This window comes from Rousettus aegyptiacus, unplaced genomic scaffold (assembly GCF_014176215.1).
Source record: "Rousettus aegyptiacus isolate mRouAeg1 unplaced genomic scaffold, mRouAeg1.p scaffold_m13_p_11, whole genome shotgun sequence".
NCBI lineage: Eukaryota > Metazoa > Chordata > Mammalia > Chiroptera > Pteropodidae > Rousettus > Rousettus aegyptiacus.
Window position 1 is genome coordinate 26,435,112 of NW_023416286.1, and position 19,628 is coordinate 26,454,739.

Consider the following 19,628-nt stretch of genomic DNA (forward strand, 5'->3'; position numbering starts at 1 on the left):
AAAACCCTTCTCCTGCCCACTTCTCTTCTCTCTCTTTCTTTCAAGTAGAGCAGCAACAAGGCTTTATTTTCCATATTCTTTGTGTTATAAGAAAACTTGCATGTATCTATCATAAAGATTTGCTTTTGTTGAAAGTTGTTATTTTATTTTATTCTGTGCAGGAAAATAAGCCTGTGGGTTTCAGTGTGTTACAGCTGGTAGTAACAGACAAGGATTCTTCTCATAATGGTCCACCCTTCTTCTTTGCTATTGTAAATGGAAATGATGACAACGCGTTTGAAGTTAATCAGCAAGGAGTCCTCCTGACGTCAGCTGCCGTAAGGAGGAAAGTGAAGGATCACTACTTACTGCATGTTAAGGTATTAAAGTCTTTCCTTGTGATTTTATTGCGAATTCATTGAGCCACTTTGGTGGTTATCTTCTTGTATTTAAACAGCTTGCGTTTCATGAGAAAACAAAACACTGTATAGAATTGTATTTTTGGTTTTTTTTTCTCCATGTCTTCATTTTCATTGCACTGCACTTTCAGGGGGCTCATTGATTCCTTTGGTTACTTTATCGCAGACAATGATGGAGCTAAACTTCAATATGAATTAGTGAAAGGGCTGTAGAGGAGTATATATCATTTTCCTTGAAACGCTTTTCATGTAGAGAAATAGGTATCTAATAACTGGTAATCTTTAAGAGTTTGAATAATGTAAACGTATTTTTATTAAGAAGTTGTGAACAACAACACAAACAATGGTAATTTTTTTTTTTTTTCTCCTAGGTGGCCGATAACGGAAAGCCTCAGTTGTCATCTTTGACCTATATTGACATCAGGGTTATCGAAGAGAGCATCTATCCTCCTGCAATTTTGCCATTAGAGATTTTCATCACTGCTTTTGGAGAGGAATACTCAGGTGGTGTCATTGGGAAGATTCATGCAACAGACCAAGACGTGTATGACACTTTAACCTACAGTCTTGATCCCCAAATGGACAATCTCTTCTCTGTTTCCAGCACAGGGGGTAAGCTGATAGCACACAAAAAGCTAGATATAGGGCAATACCTTCTCAATGTCAGCGTAACAGATGGAAAATTCACAACGGTTGCCGACATCACAGTGCACATCAGACAGGTAACTCAGGAGATGTTGAACCACACCATCACTCTCCGCTTTGCCAATCTCACGCCGGAAGAATTCGTTGGCGACTACTGGCGCAACTTCCAGCGAGCATTACGGAACATCTTGGGTGTGAGGAGAAACGACATACAGATTGTTAGCTTGCAGCCCTCGGAACCGCACCCCCATCTGGATGTCTTACTCTTTGTAGAGAAATCAGGTAGTGCCCAGGTGTCAACAAAACAGCTTCTGCAGAAGATTAATTCTTCCGTGACTGATGTGGAGGAAATCATTGGCGTTAGGGTTTTGGATGTGTTCCAGAAGCTCTGTGCAGGACTGGATTGCCCGTGGAAATTCTGTGATGAAAAGGTGACTGTGGACGAAAATGTTATGTCAACACACAGCACAGCCAGACTGAGTTTTGTGACTCCCCGCCACCATAGAACAGCCGTGTGTCTCTGCAAAGGTAACATCCATAAGTATATGAAAACGGGGGATACAGATGATTTCAGTAATAGCCTTTGAAGCCTACACATTAAAGATCATTTTCTTGTAATTCCTATTAATTAGCTTTCCCTCTTTTTTTTTTAAACAAAGAGGGGAAATGCCCACTTATTCATCATGGATGCGAAGACAATGCATGCCCTGAAGGATCAGAATGTATCACTGATCCCAGAGAGGAGAAGTATACCTGTGTCTGTCCAGGTGGTGACTTTGGTCAGTGCCCAGGTGAGAGTTCAATGAATAAGCATATTTTTATTTTCGTTGTTTTGTTTGTTCGTTTGTTTGTTTGTATCATTTTCTTCTTTATAACAAGTCAAACACAGAGATGAGTAAAGCATAAGAGTAGTAATTTTCCCTTCCGGTCATATAACAACTCACCCTTGAGTTAATAGTTTAATTTGCTTTCTTCTTTATCATCAGTGCTCATTAAACATATATCCCCATATGTACAGATTTATTGTCCTTTTTCTAGCACATCCTCTCTCGCTTTAGAAAAGAAACTAAGAAGTTATATCACACAACCCTCTACTGCTTGCTTTTTTCTCTTCTTAACAGTATGTTATGGGCATCTTTCCCAGTTAATACATGTGAACCTAATGCTTTTTCATCGCTGTATAGTATTTTCTATCATAGCTGTACCATTTATTCAACATTGCCCTGTGTATAGAGATTCAGGTTGTTAAAATCTTTCTTTCTGATGAAGAATCCTTATATATGTGTCCTTATGTATTGGTGCTTACATTTCTAAAACTACGGTTTACTAGCAAAGATAACTACATTTTCAACTTTTAAATATACCATTACGATAGTTTCCCCAAAAGTTAAACCAGTTTCTGTTTCTTCCAGTCATGTGTGAAGGTCTCATTCCCCATTGTCTTGCTAATATTGAAGGTTTTAAATTAAAACAATAAATCCTCCCATCTAATGGGCATGAAATAATATCTAATTATTTTACTTTGCACTTCTCTGGCTACTTGTGAAAGGTGTCTTTTAACTTGTTTGTTGCCTATTAGCATTTCTTCTGTGATTGGCTTGTTTATATTCTCTGCTTGATTATCTGAGTTATTTGTCTTATTTTCTTGTGTAGAGCTCTTTATGTATTATGAGTTTTAATATTTTCTGCATTCCATTGTCTGTACATTATTGATTTTTTTATTTGCTTAATAGTATCTTTTGTCATTTTGAAATTTAATTTTTATATTGGCAGTTGCATATATTTTACATAACAATTTCCATCTCTGGAGACTGATATTATTTTCATTATTTTTGGAGAATTGAGATTGTTTTACAGCTTATTTGAGAAGGTTTCCCAAACCACCTCAAGGATATCTAAATACTTTCCTAAATCATCATCTAATAATTTCATATCGAACATTTTTATATTTAGTTTTTTTCATTATTTTAGAATTCATTTTTTTGTGATGCAGTAGTCTAGTTTATTCTCTTCCAAAAAGAGATTCAGTTATGCTGTGCTGTTTATTAAGCAAGTAGACATTTCCCGTTGAAATGAATCTTAAATAAAAACTTGGGTCAGTCTCTGGGGGAATAAAATTACACTTTTAAAAATATGCTTAACTTGGTTCTGATTTATTTTTTCCTCTTCGTGATTCACAGGGGGTTCATCTGTAACATTTACTGGAAACAGCTTTGTGAAATATCGTCTGAAGGAAAATGAAAACAAATTAGAGATGAAACTGACCATGAGGCTCAGAACGTATTCGGCTCATGCCGTTGTAATGTACGCTCGAGGAACTGACTATAGCATCTTGGAGGTACGTGTTTGTACCTTAGATTATGGAAGACTTTAAAAATATTAATCCCATTTTAGGTTCAGATTGTCCATTTTTGAAAAAGTAAGCAAAATGGTTGAATTCCACTTTTAAATAGTTCATTGATACTTAGAGAAGCTTTAGACTGTGAGGTGAAAAGCTCTTTTTGCTCTGCAGTAACTTAGAGATTTACTTCTGTTTTTTACGAATGTTTTTAGGTACCTGTGATACTTAACATTTAAACTCTAAGTGATATTACGTCTTATTACATTTTTAGAGCGATCCTACATATGCTTGAAGGATCTCTGGCCTATCCTTTTTTTTTTTTTTTTTAAGTATGACTAACTTTTGATTTTTGATATTACTCAATGCTATTTTTGGTGGTTTTTCAGTTAACGGTTAATTATTAGTCATTCCCGTGATGCTTTTTGGATGTGCATTTGGCAGTAGAACTTTATAATCACAAGAGGTCCATTTTTATTCCTTGTACAGTGAATAAATGAGCATGTGTTCTATAGTACTTAAATGGAAGGCCTTATTACAGCAATCACCAAACATACCTATCCTTTAGATTTTATTAGAGACTAATTGAAGATTCTCTGAGAGTAATGAGAACAGTGTCTGTTTTTATTATAGATTCATAATGGAAGACTACAGTACAAATTTGACTGTGGAAGTGGCCCTGGAATTGTCTCTGTTCAAAGCATTCAAGTCAATGACGGGCTGTGGCATGCAGTGTCCCTTGAAGTTAATGGCAACTACGCTAGATTGGTTCTAGACCAAGTCCACACCGCATCAGGCACAGCCCCAGGGACTCTGAAAACCCTTAACCTGGATAACCACGTATTTTTTGGTGGCCACATCCGTCAACAAGGCACAAGGCATGGGAGAAGCCCCCAAGTTGGCAATGGGTTCAGGGGTTGTATGGACTCCATTTATTTAAATGGCCAGGAACTCCCTTTAAATAACAAACCAAGAAGCTATGCCCACATCGAAGAATCCGTAGATGTGTCTCCTGGGTGCTTACTAACAGCTACAGAAGACTGCGCAAGTAACCCTTGCCAGAATGGAGGCATTTGCAATCTGTCACCTACTGGAGGTAAGCTTCATAATGTTATCATATTTCAGTGTTACACATGAATGCACCTGAGGGGAAGTGGCCCATGTATTTTTGTTTTTCTTCTTTTTATTCAAATAATATTGTCGGATACCGTGTCGGTGTCGGAACTGAGTGGTATGTGTTACATGAGAGCAGAGTAGGGCTTAGAATTTTCCCCAGCAGCTGGGCTGAAGGGAACAGTTTCTCTCCCTGCTGAGCCTCCTTCGTCCCCTTGATTGTATTTCTGGACACGTCTCATTCTGCACCAGTCACCACAGGCAAACCACAGCTAATTCTGAACTCTTCTTCCAATTACATAGATGTTGACCCAGAGGGATTTAGAATTGGTACCACTTAGTTCTTCCTGAGTGCCCCCTTCTATCCGATGACCCAGTACAGAGGGATTGCTACTTGTTAGATGGGAACACTGATTTTTCAGAAGACCTTCAACCTCTCTTGGAGTGTTACCATACCTGTCTTGATGCCCTAGCACAATGGAATGCCCTATGGCTTCTGTAGCCTCAGCCCATTTGTACACTTATCAATAATAGATCACAGTTATGAAAATGGCACCATGCCTGACAAATAGACTTTATGTAATAAATAGAGCAAAAGTCAAAATAACCTTTTAATTAAGTGGGATTTCAAAAGACTTGGTTTTCTTTTGTTTTCTTTGAAACGGGTCTGTGCATTCTATATGCAAAGAGTAGGCAAGGTTATCCCCACAGTAATACTCTGAACAAAAGCTTTTATGGTGCTCCTATTCCATGTCCAAATCGGTCAGGAAGGAGGGTGTCCACATTGTGTTGTCATGGATGACACCAAGAGAGACATTTTCTTGACATGTGCTGCCATGATCACCATAGCAGCAGGAGGAAGGGAACCTGGCGATTCCACACGGGCTCTTAAGGCTCCTAACCCAAAGTGCCACGTTGACCAAAGCACATTCCACAGCCATGACCAGCTTCAGAGGTGGGGAAGTGCAGTCTTACCATCTTCTCCAAAGACAGATCGTTAGAAAGAGTCTCCACAATACCTGCAATACCTGTCATAGTCTCCACAGCACCTGGCACAGTCTCCACAAAATAAAGCACCTGATGTTCTTTTTGTTCCTTTATACAGATTTGAAGATCACCTTTCTTAAAATGGTAGTTTTTCGTTTTCAAAGTGCTTTTCCATTTATTATCTCATTTAACAAAAGCTTGTGAGCTACAAACATTGAGATTTTAAGTAATAAGTGTCCTCAGTCTAATAATGGTCACTCAAATAAAGGACTGCTTTTTCCCTGCTCTGTATTCTCGGCCTAATAATCTTACATAAATTATGATTAACTAAAGCTAATTATGAGTTCTATTTTCAGTTCTTGTGTTTTAGTTATACCAGCATTAGCTCGTTGATACAGGTGATTTTTTACCCAGAGGAAATGGGAATGGTCACTGGCTTTTACAGATTTTGGAGAACTACATCTTCACTTAAATGTAAAAACCAATATACTAAGACTTATTTTTTGAGTTATTGAATGGTAGGACTTTTTTTCTCCCTTTCGCTAATTTAGGTTATTACTGCAAATGCAATGCCTTATACATAGGGACATACTGTGAGGTGAGCGTCAATCCGTGTTCCTCCAACCCCTGCCTGTATGGTGGTACATGCATTGTGGACAATGGAGACTTCGTTTGCCAGTGTAGAGGATTATATACTGGTCAGAGGTATGTAGGCTTTTCTTAATTTTCACAATTAATTATAGTATTAAACTTTTAAAGGTCGTCATGTATGTAAAACAGCTACATTCATTTGCTAAATGTTTTCTGCTCTGCTGTATTTATCTGCAGTAGAAGTTTTAGGTTTATGCATATTTTTTCCTTATTCTTCAGGTGCCAGCTTAGTCCATACTGCAAAGATGAGCCCTGTAAAAATGGTGGAACATGTTTTGACAGTTTGGATGGTGCTGTCTGTCAGTGTGATTCAGGTTTTAGGGGAGAAAGGTAACCAGCTTCTTTCAAGATTCATATTTGCACCTCTCTATAGTGTCACGTGGATTAACAGATACAACAAAAAACTTCATTAATTTAGACTACTTTGCTTCAGAATTCAATAATCCTCATAATAGCTCCCTATGTAGTTTATCTTTTCACCCTTAAAAAAAAATTAAGGAGCTGACGAATATAATAATGCTTGAAAAACCTTACCTTCCATACTTTAGAGATACTATTTATAAACAAAGACTGTATGGGTTCTTGTAGGAAGTAAATGTTTGTAGAATGAGATTATATTTTTTAAAGTAAATACCTATGGAGTTGTCACCTATCTTTGAGACCGATGATAGTTTTTTTCTTAATATATGTAAATAACATTTAATAGCATCTAGAAACCTCTTTCAGCTTTCTCATTATCTTTTATCATTCTTACCATAATCCTAAGGTGATCATTATTTTTCAGGGGAGGTAAAAGAAGCACAGAGGCACCTGTTGTATACTTCGAAAGGGGTAGAGTTTAGTTCTTAGACTTCACCAATTCAGTTTTAAAAATTATTCCATGCATATTATTCGTGAGTGCCTAGTGCTATACATTTGGATGAGCCTTCACCATTCATCTTGTTCGGAGGCCTTAAGCGTGACCTGCTTACAGGTGGTTTTGCCCAAGTAATGGTTATAGTCTTGAATTTTGCCATCAGTCACATGGTCTTGGTTCATAAATTGATTTTTTCCTAATTCTAGTCAATTGATACTTAATGAATAAAAAAATGTCTCAGTAATTGAATTTTAAATGCCAGGTAAGTATGGAGGATAGTAAGTAGATACATTTTATTAAAGGAGGAAGGGTTTGAAAAGTGCCAGGTCGATCTTCACAGGTGCATAATATGCCCATTTGGAAAGACAGAGGGGGGGGGGGGACTTGTATGGGAACTGTTCTGTGAGGATGAGCCCCTGTGGGAGGTTTTCACCAGGGAGAAACATTTTTAAATGGAAAACAGTTTTCTAGCCTTTCACATGTTTCATGGAGCTGTCATATTCCCAAATAGGAAGATTTTCTTAGAAATTTACTCTAGCCTATTAAAATAGTTTACAGTATAATACCATTTATCAAAATGTACATTGTATTTCTAGATCAGAATTAGAAACAAACTGATGTTTAAACTATGAGTTTAATTTAGTAATCTGTTGAATGCTAGACAAATGGTTAAATATTGGCTTGACAATCATGTTTATCTCCCAAATGTCCAAAGTATGGAATGAAATGATTAATTCCTCCACAAAAGGTTTTTTGTTGTAGTTATCATTGTTGATGGTATGTTTTTGGTTTTTATCTATTTGGTTTTGTTTTGAACATGTTATTAAGGAGACATTAGTCTTTTACCTCAAAGAATGACAGGCCTGACATCTGCTGACTTGTACTGCAGTGGTATCTCCTCATTCTTGGCTTTGTTGGCAGGTGTCAGAGCGACATCGACGAATGTACTGGAAACCCCTGCCGGAACGGGGCCCTTTGTGAGAACACACATGGCTCCTATCACTGTAACTGCAGCCATGAGTACAGAGGAAGACACTGTGAGGATGCCGTTCCCAATCAATACGTGTCAACTCCTTGGAATATCGGGTTGGCCGAAGGAATAGGAATTGTCGTTTTCATCATAGGGATATTCTTACTAGTGGTGGTGTTCGTCCTCTGCCGCAAGATGATTAATCGGAAAAAGAAACACCAGGCCCAGCCTGAGGACAAGCATTTGGGACCAACCACAGCTTTTTTGCAAAGACCGTATTTCGACTCAAAACTCAATAAGAACATTTACTCAGACATACCACCCCAGGTGCCTGTCCGTCCTATTTCCTACACTCCAAGCATTCCAAGTGACTCTAGAAACAATCTGGACCGAAATTCCTTTGAAGGATCTGCTATCCCAGAGCATCCTGAGTTCAGCACCTTTAACCCTGAGTCTGTGCACGGACACCGGAAAGCAGTGGCTGTCTGCAGCGTAGCCCCAAACTTGCCTCCCCCACCTCCTTCCAACTCCCCTTCTGACAGCGACTCAATCCAGAAGCCTAACTGGGACTTCGACTATGATAGTAAGAACCACTCTTTTCACCTCAATTAAATGTCATTGAGATGAACAGTGAGATTACAAGTTCTGCCAGAGCTTCTGGTGTCGAGTCAAAATGTGAAATCTCTGTTAGGGATAAACATGCTCAGACTTCAAAGACATGGTCTGGTTTAAAATACTTTTCCAGTGCCTTGGCCCTGGCCGAGCATTGTGGATGATATGTTATTTTAATTAAGGAATTGAGTATGGTCAACGTTCCAATTAATCTGGAAGAATCATTTTATTTTTGTTTTTTTTTTGTGGGTTCTCAACTATAATTTTGGGGGCTTTTATGATTAAAAGAAAAAAACTGGGGCGGCATTTGTATGATAGCATTTAAAAAAAAAACATGGCCAGAAGAAGTGACAGTGTTTAATATTAGTGGCCTAACATATATTTGATGCTTTAAAAAGCTATGTACCATTTTGAAACAAAATTTTTATTCCCCATATTGTCTAATATCTATGGGCAGGTTTTTTGAAAATTTCTATTCTGTGAGTCTGCAAGAATATTTTGTAGGTTTTTTGTTGAGGTTTTTGTTTTGTTTTTCAGATGTTGTTCTTTTTCTTTCAATTTTTTATTAAATCTCAGTCTTCAATACTTGCTTTGTGTTGGGACACAGCAGCAGTGAACAAAACAGAGGCCTTGGCCGTGCAGAGCTTACTGTTTGTCCTCTCTTCCTTTTAGCTAAAGTCGTTGATCTCGATCCCTGTCTGTCCAAGAAACCTCTGGAGGAAAAGACCTCTCATCCTCACAGTGCCCGGGAAAGCCTGTCTGAAGTACAGTCCCTGAGCTCCTTTCAGTCTGAGTCCTGTGATGACAATGGTGAGTAAACAGAATTGTGAAATGCCGTGGTCACTTGCTTATTGCGCATAACACTGGTCATGTGATGTTTTATAATAGCATGGATGCGCCCAGTGCCCCCGTGAAATCTCAGAATGTTTCCATATTTCATTTTGGCCCACTGTTGTACAATGCCCTGTACATACTTGCATGAATACCTGCTGGGGAAAATATTTAAAATGTTTCTGATGGATAGATGCTTGTACCGTAGCAACTTACCAGGAATAGGGAAGGAAATATAATTAATTGATAGGTAAATTTTACCTTATTGGCTAATCTTGTATTGACTTTTTTTTCCACAACAGAAAGCATTATAGAAGTTCTATGGGTTTAAAAAAAAAAAAACCCTTATAACAACTTTCTTGACCATGCAAAACACAACACTCTCTCTCTCACTCTCACACACTCCTGAGAGGAGACACAGTTGTCTGCAGTGTTCAAGTTCAGTAGTGCCTGTGGTATTACAAGGTTTCATTTGTTTCTTCTCCCACTCCCCTGCGGCCTCAGCTCCCATTTGGATCAGAGCATACTGACTGAGAGCACAGTTTAAGAGATTCCCAGTAAGTTTGATTATCTTTCTAACGAAGAAAGTTTAACAGTGGAATCTTTGATGCTGGTTATGTTTATCTGATTTACTAGGGTAAACTACATTGATAACTTGCTTAGCTATGATAACGCATACCCATAGAGAAAATGGCAATATTCAGTAACACAATAGAGTGAGTTTTGGGTGGAAAGTTTCAAATCTCAGACTTAGTAAGGTTGATGGTAATTTTTTATTTTTACATAAAGACATACTGTTTAAATGTTTTGAATATTTTATTGGCAAGAAACAACCTGCTAATAATTGTTTCTAAATCTGGAGTAATGTAGCTCATAATATATTGCAGAGTTCTTTTCCAGACTAAGGATGGCCATAAGTATGTTCCATTAATTTCCGATTTCACGCATGCTATTATGTATGACATCAGAGTATACCTGTGTGTATTATTTAGTGATGGAATATGTGAACATAACTGTGCTTATTAAGCTAACAAAATAGAATTATTTTTTTCTTTAGGTTTAATTCTAAAATGTTATTGTCCATTTATGTAATAATTTATATTTTGGTCTCTAAGTACTCTTTATAAATACATTTCAGAATTTCGTTCATAATTTTTTTCTAGTTCTTTTCCTTGAAATATTCTTTTTAATGTTCCTAAATACTTTTAATAAATTATGTCCAAATTAGTTATGAAAATTAATCACTTGATAATACAACATGAGAAAAAACATTTATCCAGGAGTTTGTATTTTAATCTTTATCATAATATTTATCATTATCAATTGTAAAATTAAAGTCTGTATTAAGAGTCTGTATTTAAACTAGATTTTTAGTTTTCTAAGGCCATTGTAACAGATTGTCGCAAACACTCTGGCTTTAAAACAAGATAAATTGATTATTTTATTGTTCTGAGGTTTGGAAATCCAACACTTGTATCAGTGGGCTGGAATTAAGGTGTCAGTGGGGCAGTTTCCTGTCTGGAAACTCTAGGGGAGAATTGGTTTCCTTACCATTTCGAGCTTCCTGAGGCTGCCCGAATTCTTGGCTCATGGCTGCTTCTTCCTTCTTTCAAAAAAAGCAACATTACATCTCACTGGCCATTCACAGCTCCCACCAACCACAGCTGGGAAAGGTTCTCCCCTCTTAAGGACCCTGGTGATTACATTGGGCCCACACAGATAATTCAGGAAAATCTCCCTATCTCAAGGTCTTTAATATGATCACCTCAGCAGAGTCTATTTTGCCAGGAATGGTAACGGATTCACAGGTTCCCAGGATCAGGATGTGGAAGTCTTTGAGAACCACTCTTCCGCCTACCACATGCATACTTATTTATCTTGGCATAAAAGCTTTAAACAATCTGATATACAAATGATGAGGGAATTTACACAGGAAACAGCCAGGCAGACAGTCTGCATTTTTCTGCTTCGTATGTTAGCTTACCAGCTGTTAACTCATCTACAAAAAGACAAGAAATTTGGGAGTACATAGAGCAGAGACAAAGCCAATTTTTTGGATTTATGTTGCATATTTTACCTTATTGTGTAGCTCCCTAAATTTCTTTTTCCTGGAACAATGTATGAGTTTATTAAATGGACCGAGAAAATTATCTTAGCAGTTTTTACTCTTTGAATGTGAAGTGTTTTGCCCATGAGACATTAAAATAAGGATTGTTTTGTCATAATTTGATCTATAATTGCAATTGTGACAAAATTTGTAGTTAAAATTTTTTCCCCTAAATTACAATATAATATGGTTACTCTGTTCCTTTAACTAACAATAACAAATATATAACTCAATTAGAAAAATCTAATTGAAAGAGTGCAGGAGTCATGCATTATTTTATTGTGTAAATATTCACTTCACATTTTTAAATTATGAGGTAGAAATTATATAAAATCATACTTAATGCACTATGTTCTAACTGAAGATTTTCCTAATTTACTCCTTTTGTACCTTTTTACAAGCTTCCATAGTGACCGTAATACACCTTGTCAATGCTGTAGTTGACACGGTGACTAATGAAGGTATAGTCGCAATGTGTACGCTTTGTGTTTGTGTTACAGTGACTGTCACTAGTGTGCTTTTGCCCATTGTAGTGTTATAAACAGTCGTGTGTGGTTTTCGAGGGCATGAGTACTTTTATTCTGTGAAGGTATGTACGTTCGTAATCCAGATCCATTGCAAAAATATTTTTATGTTATTATGTCTTTTTGTTACTTGTCGCCATTCATAGGGAATTTACGCAGACATCGGAAGTAACCCATAGGATCCTGACAACTTGCCTTTGCGTAGCATGGTATTAGGAAGTTTAGAAGTAATTCTGATTACCTAAAAAAAAAAAGGTCTTATATAATAATCCTCTTCATATGAATATGAATAAGACTAAATAACACAGCTTTTATAATTGCCTGTAGCTGACTCTTCACTTTTAGATTTTTCCCATGTATGATCAAGGAAAATGGTAGAACATGACAGAGGGTAGATTTTTATATTTGGTTCAGTGAAATCATTTGAAGTTTTATGTATCTGTTCAAAATTATAAGGGCATTTGGCCACCTTCCTTAAATTATTTTCAATTAAATTAGCCCTTTATTAGTGTACTGGAGTTTGAGTAGTCACCTGCAAATTGCACAGACTGGTGTTTTTTAAACTACATCAATCTAATTGCCAGGAAGACTTGTTAAAAGTCAGCCTAATAGCTAGGTCCCAGCACCAGAGTCTCGGATTTAGTAGGTCTGGGTTGGGCCCTGAGAATTTCCATTTCTAACAAGGTCCCAGTTAATTCTGATGTTACTGGTCTAGGGATCATACTTTGAGAACCAGGGGCATTGGCCATTAAGCACACAGAAAGCTTAGGGGACCCCTTTACTGGGACATACATGTCCGTTAGAATTGAGGTGAGAAGGATGGTTTCCTGCCACATTTGATAGGGTGGCACAGGGGTGAGGTTTCAGTGTTACTGATCACAGTTACTGATGAGACTGACACTATTTCCCTGAGAAGTTCCATGTTCTGTTTGCTGAATCAGAAAGTAATGTTTATTTTGTCCAGTGAATTCTAGTTTCTAATAATTTAAATACTGATGGAGTTTAAAGAAGCAGAATTCAAATGGTTCTTTTTTTGCAATCTCCTTCATTGAAAAAATATTTTTTTGCACATTAAAAAATTCGAATTCATTTTGAAAGCTAAGAATTATTGAGTGCCTATTTGGTAACAGAAATTGTCAGTCCTCTTTTTAAAAAAGAATTACTGTATTTTCAGTAGACTTTTTTAAAAAAAGAATTCTACATATACATGTTACCTAAATCCTGGCTTATTCATTTTTTAGAGCCACCACAGTCTTTTCAGTTTTTAATTTAAATTCCCAGAAGAAGATATCAGTCAAATCTGATTTGTTCCAAATTACCTTATTACATGGGTTTCCAGGAACATTGTAGAATACATAGAAAGCATCTTGGAAAACCACTAAAGTAGCCATACATGTGCATGATTATAACTTTTGCAGTAATAAGAGTCATGATGATAGGTAACAGAGCTTAACCTACATTATCTGACTTAATACTCATAATAACTTGAAGGGATTTCTGCCTCCATTTCAAAGGTAAGAACCAGAAGCTTAGCCAGAGGAAGCAACCTGCCCAGGGCTGTGTCATTGAAATGTCCTTTCTCTCACTCCATGCTGGGGTTCTGTGTGTAAAATGAGAGTTCTGAATAGACCTGCATAGGTACAGAGTTGGGATGGGTCAAGGAATAAATGCAGCTAGTAGTCTCTCCGAAGAAAGGTGAACAGTGTAAACACCAAATCATATGCAAAATGGGCAATGTTTAAGAGAGATTTTCTTTTAGTTGTTTACTAAAAGTATCTGAGTTCACTCACGAATGTCTATGAGTTTAATATACATCTGAAGGGCATATAATGTGCTGTAAAGTGCGTATGTATGATGTAGCTTTAGATGTATTTGGATTATCACCTAAGTGACCTAATGCTGCTGAGTCTTAGAAAAAAATGATTGCAGAATGTTTCTCAGTAACATGAAGGTGTAATTTAAATTTCTTATCAACTTACATTTTTTAGGGCTTTTTTATTTTGTTTTAATTATTCCTAACAACAATCTGTGTTTTCAGGTTTAAATTGCTGAAAACAAGGAAAAGAAAGTAAAATAATGTCTGCGTTTTCCAGTTGAGTCTCTAGTTGATTATCAGTCACCTTTATCCTCCACTTTAATGTCCCATTGTATTTGTGCTACATAAATTTCTCAGCCATTTGGAATTTTCATAGCTAATGGCTTAAAGGCAAGGTACATGGCTGATTAGGCCTTTATAAACAGTTTGCATTGTATTACGTACTTATCTTAATTGCCTTTTCAGCCATCTTTCTGTTTTAATTATAAATGTTTTCTTTTCTCTTTACTTCGCCACCAAAAGAGTCTTTGGCTGCTCCTGACCTCAGCAAATCAAGAGGTGACTTATGCATGCCAGTTGTTCATTGATATTCACTAAAAATATTTGGTAAAGATTTGACCCCAGCGCTGACTTGCTTCACTTGTTTGCTCAGTGGATGCCTCAGTAACCAAGCGTATCCCTGTCTGTGCACTGCATTCTAAACGTGGATTGCCTCACCTTTTTCTGTCTGTCAAAGGATTTCAGAAATCCTAAGGGAGAAAAAAAAAAACTATCCCTAAATTGGGAGGTTTTTTTTTTTTTTTAAATAATTACACTTTCATATTGTCTAAAATGATCTGCAGTCCTTTTAAAAGTTACAAAAATTGATTGATGTAGTCTATCAAAAGCGTGTTGTGTTTTTCAGTGTTTGATTGCATTTTGCTTGATTTGAGGCATGCTTTGATACACACCTGTATTAACGTAGTTCATTGTTTTTCTTAGGATTCATGAAAAATAGTATAAGTTTTAATATTAAGCTTGCAACATTATTATGAAGGAAAGGTAGTGTTTAAATTTTAACATGTTAAGGATTACTTTTACTGTTTTAAAGAGTTGCATTAATTTAGTACTTTTTTATGACAAGTAGTGCAGATCAAGTGATATTTGATATTTTACTGTATAGAGACGTCTTCCTGAAAGGAGAGAACTCGTCCTAAGACTGAGCTGATACTCTTCTTTATATGGAGCAATGGGTTCTAATTGACAGAAGGAAAGATGAAAGGATGATTGGAATAATTTAGAGAAAAGTGCATGTAATTTAAATGCTAGCTGCTGCTTCTGTTAAAACTTTCGTTTCCTCGAACGTTCGGTACTTACATAAAAATATAAGAAATCTACATTTCAGAAATTGAGCCTAGTTCATAGAGGTTCTCAAAATTGAGTTGGAGGATGTCTTCAGAGCAAAGACCAGGAGTTTCTAAACGGCGAACCTACACATGTCGTGAATCCTTTGCACCTTTGTGTGTTTAACGCACTGAGCTCTTTCTCTCTCCACGTCACAGATGCTTGGGAGTAAACACATTAAAATCTGTTGCCTTCTCTTCTGCCCAGGGTACCACTGGGATACATCAGATTGGATGCCAAGTGTTCCTCTGCCAGATATACAGGAATTCCCCAATTATGAGGTTATTGATGAGCAGACACCCCTGTATTCAGCAGATCCAAATTCCATCGATACAGACTACTATCCTGGAGGTTACGACATCGAAAGTGATTTTCCACCACCACCAGAAGACTTCCCGCCACCTGACGAGCTCCCACCATTGCCTCCAGAATTCAGTGATCAGTTTGAATCCATACACCCTCCTAGAGACATGCCTGCTGCAGGTAGTTTGGGTTCTTCATCAAGAAACCGGCAGAGGTTCAACTTGAATCAGTATCTGCCCAATTTCTATCCTGTCGATATGTCTGAACCTCAGAAAACAGGCACTGGTGAGAACATCACTTGTAGAGAACCCTATGCTCCTTACCCACCAGGGTATCCCAGAAACTTTGACACCCCCTCTGTAGAAAACATGCCCCTGTCTGTGTACACGTCCGCAGCTTCCTGCTCTGATGTGTCAGCATGCTGTGAAGTGGAGTCTGAGGTCATGATGAGTGACTATGAGAGTGGAGACGACAGCCACTTTGAAGAGGTGACAATTCCTCCGCTAGATCCGCAACAGCACACGGAAGTCTGACACTCAAACTCCCCCCAAAGTGCCTGGACCTTAATGAACCTAGAGATTATATAAATGATCTGCATTGTTCTTTGCAGCAGTGCTTAAGCGCTTTTTTCTGGATTCCTGGGCATGGCCGCACTGAATCCTTCACCTCTTGACATGTTAGCCATTTCCAGTGTCCTACTGTAATTGGAACAGGATTTACATTGGCTGTGCCATTTCTGAACATTTTTTTGTATTTACATTTGTCTGTGCTAAAATAATGAAACGAAAATCAGTCCTACCATCTTGTTAGCATGATTCATGTATTTATATAGATTTGATTATTTTAAATTTCTTGTCCCTTTTTTTTTGTAAATTTTATGTACAGATTTGATTTTTCATAGTTTTAACTCAATTTTCAAGATATTTTGTGCATTTGTTTTTGACCGAATTTTGGTGGTGTTAGTGTCATTACCTAGCACCCTGATCTTTTGCTATAACCAGGGTTTCATTATATGACCTTTTTCACTGAAGTTTGACATTTCATTAATACATTTCAATGTAGTCATTCATTTCTAGCTGTACATAGGATGAAGAAAGATCTGATCCATGACATGTCTTAAATGGGTTGCTGTATTTTAGAATTATAAACATTTTTCATTATTGGAAAGTGTAATGGGGACCTTATGCATACTTGTTTAGAACCAAAACCATCATGACACAGTTTTTATAGTGTCTGTATATTTGTGATGCAATGGTCTTGTAAAGGTTTTTACTGAAAACTACCATTAGCCAGTTTTTCTTACTGACAATAAATTATTAATAAAACATTTTAAGTTTACTGCCTATTTCTCTTTCCTATTTATACTCCTATTCTGGATTCAGTTAATTAATTGAGAAGAAGGGTGGATGGATGAATGGAAGGGTAAATATAGAAACAGCTTATTGTGGTTTAAATGTGAAGTCTCTTTTTAGTTACCAAAGCCAGGTGATACTTACAGATGTAGCCACTAGGTGGCAGTATATGGCCACATGATACCACTCAGAACTCCAGGTATAAAGGTAAACACATAATAAATATTTTCTAACTAAAAAGTCAAGGAAGTTTTCTTTTATATATTTTTTATTTTATTACCACTTATTGGCCATAATTTAAATGCTTTTATGGTTTTCACCCATGATTTATATCAAAAACACAGTCTTTATGAAAAAGTATTTTATCTTTTTGTTGTCAAAGAACACATCCTGCTTTTATATGACTTAATGTGAAATCCAGAAGCTATTTTCCATGGGTATTTATATAGTCAAATCCATCCATTCATCTATCAAATATTTATTCATTATCTACTGTGTGCCAGCCACTGTGATATAAATCACAACGAATCAAGCCTTAGAACTTTGGAAAGATACTTTTCCCCTTTAAAAAGATACCTTCTTTATTTTAATACACTTACACACAATTTAAACATCAAAGAGAGATAAAATACATGTAACGAAAAACAGCAAATTCATGCACTGCTATTATCACAGCTCTTCAGTTTTTTTCATTTTTCCTTTTATATTTTTAAGGATATCTATTGTTTATTTCTTGAGCCACTAATTTTAGGAATTGCCTCTTCATGCAATGTTGGAGGAAGACCCCATAACCTCACAGACCTCCATTACTCTTGTTATCTTCCCATTAGTTATAACATAACTTCTTGATTAATGTTTTCCTCATTTTGATGATGTAAATATTCACTGGTGAGCTCCAAGTAGCATGTGATGTTTATTTAATTTACTTTGCACCCTTTCCTTTTTTCTTAAACAATTGCCTTAAGTTTTCTACTTATTTTTGAAACTTGTGACTCTTACATTGATATATTTTTTAAAAAATTTTCTCACGTACTATAAATCAGTACATGTACAGACAAATTCCCTACCTTGGATTTTACATGGTAGGAGCAGATGTCTAATAAATAAAAGATGTATGGAGTGATGACTGCTAAAGAGAAAATGTGATATTTGGGAAGAAATGTGTGTGATTGGCAGGGAATGGGAGGTTGAATTTTTGATAAAAGAGACTACTGTATGACTACGTGCAAAATGAGCCTTACGGGAAGAATAATTGCTAGAAAGTCCCCAAGATTGGAAAGTCAAAAAGTGAGGAAACAAGTGTGGCCTCTCATGGATTTGTAAAATGCCTCTCAGCGTATGGTCAAACCAATAGAAAATCTTTGCTGATATCTTTGTCTTTCCTCTGAAGAATCTTGGTTTCTCCAGAGGACAGACCCACTTCTTACTTGGGAATATTGTTGCTCTTATTTTAAAGTTGGCTAGATGAGAAGACCAGCCATTTTATCGTATACTTGGTCCTCTAGCTCTTGGTTATGGGGATGTTTCTGCTCCCCCTTCCTTGCCTCTTGTTCACTGAGTCTGCCCCGGACAGAGCTGAGTCTGGGGGGGCTGACAACTTACATACAACTGAAACAGGCAGCAGGCCTGGTGTTCACCCCATCTGTCACTCGCTTGCCAGAGTGCACCACAAATTGCTGCTATTGCCCTCTCCAGGCCCTGAGCTCTGATTCCTTCTCTGCTGCTGTGTGTTTTACCACATCATTGACCACCTGCCGTCCATCCTCAGATGCCGTTTGTAGTGTGGTGCTTTAGGGTGAACGATACCTCTTGTGCTGAACATGGAGTTGCTTTTTAACATTCTCCCCCTTTCCCTGTTCTGGATTTTCAAAAGAAGAAATTGGGTAGAAACATAATACTCTGTCCTCTTGTACTGGAAGTCTGGAATATGCCCTTAACCATCGATTTTTCAGGGCTTGGGAGAACATTGGCATATTAGTTTTCTATTGCTCCATAGCAAATTACCATAAATGTCGTGGCTTAGAATAACCTCCATTAGCTCCAGTTCTGTAGGTCAGAAGTCCAGGCATGGCGCAGCTGTGCTCAGTCTCACTAGGTCAAAATCAAGTCAGCTGTGCTGTGGTTTTATCTGAAACTCGGGGACTTCGTCCAGGCTCACGTGACTGTTGGCAGGAGTCAGTTGTTTGGGGTTATCGAATTGAGGTCCCTGTTTTCTTGCAAGCCGTATGACAGGTTCCTGCTTTCTCACCGGCTGTGCCTGCATTCTTGACAGCTTCTGACTCATATTCGAACTGCATGACCCTCTCACAACACAGTAGCTGACAGCTTCAAAGCCAGAGGAAGAATTTCCTTTTTGCTTCCAATTTCTGACCTCAAGAAGGACCCAGTCAGTCTCTCATTTAAGGGCTCACTGATTAGGCCACGCCAACCCGGGATAAAAACTCTTTTGTTTAAAAGTTAAATCTTCAGGAAGTTAATCATGGGAATTCCCATTATATTCACGAGTCCTGTTCACACTAAGGTAGGTATTATACCATGTATCCCTGGGTGGGTTCTTGGGCATCTTAGAAGCCCACCTACCATCATTGGTACTATAAGGTGCTCTCTTTTCATAATAATTTGACCTAAATTATGCAGATCACATTTTAAACTGAAGACTATTTGCATTTTATGTTTTGGAAATATACCATCATCATGACCTAATTTAGAACTGAGTAAACAAACAGTTTACCTGAAGTCTCC

General features: G+C 37.2%; 1 protein-coding gene across 8 annotated transcripts in view; it reads left to right on the forward strand.

The window, feature by feature from the left end:
• FAT1 (FAT atypical cadherin 1) overlaps positions 1-16,877 on the forward strand; it is a 125,882-nt gene extending 109,005 nt beyond the window's left edge. For 3 of the 8 annotated variants that reach the window (XM_016143903.2, XM_016143904.2, XM_016143905.2), the window contains exons 18-28: positions 162-359; positions 770-1,571; positions 1,703-1,834; positions 3,224-3,381; positions 4,015-4,477; positions 6,033-6,186; positions 6,352-6,462; positions 7,910-8,541; positions 9,243-9,380; positions 14,371-14,406; positions 15,439-16,067. In XM_016143903.2, coding sequence (XP_015999389.2) covers positions 162-359; positions 770-1,571; positions 1,703-1,834; positions 3,224-3,381; positions 4,015-4,477; positions 6,033-6,186; positions 6,352-6,462; positions 7,910-8,541; positions 9,243-9,380; positions 14,371-14,406; positions 15,439-16,067 — 3,453 coding nt within the window. Of the gene's footprint in view, positions 1-161; positions 360-769; positions 1,572-1,702; positions 1,835-3,223; positions 3,382-4,014; positions 4,478-6,032; positions 6,187-6,351; positions 6,463-7,909; positions 8,542-9,242; positions 9,381-11,909; positions 11,970-14,370; positions 14,407-15,438 lie in introns of all 8 variants that reach the window. The other 5 variants (XM_036228652.1, XM_036228650.1, XM_016143907.2 and 2 more) reach the window with 5 other exon arrangements.
• Positions 16,878-19,628: the final 2,751 nt, after the last annotated feature.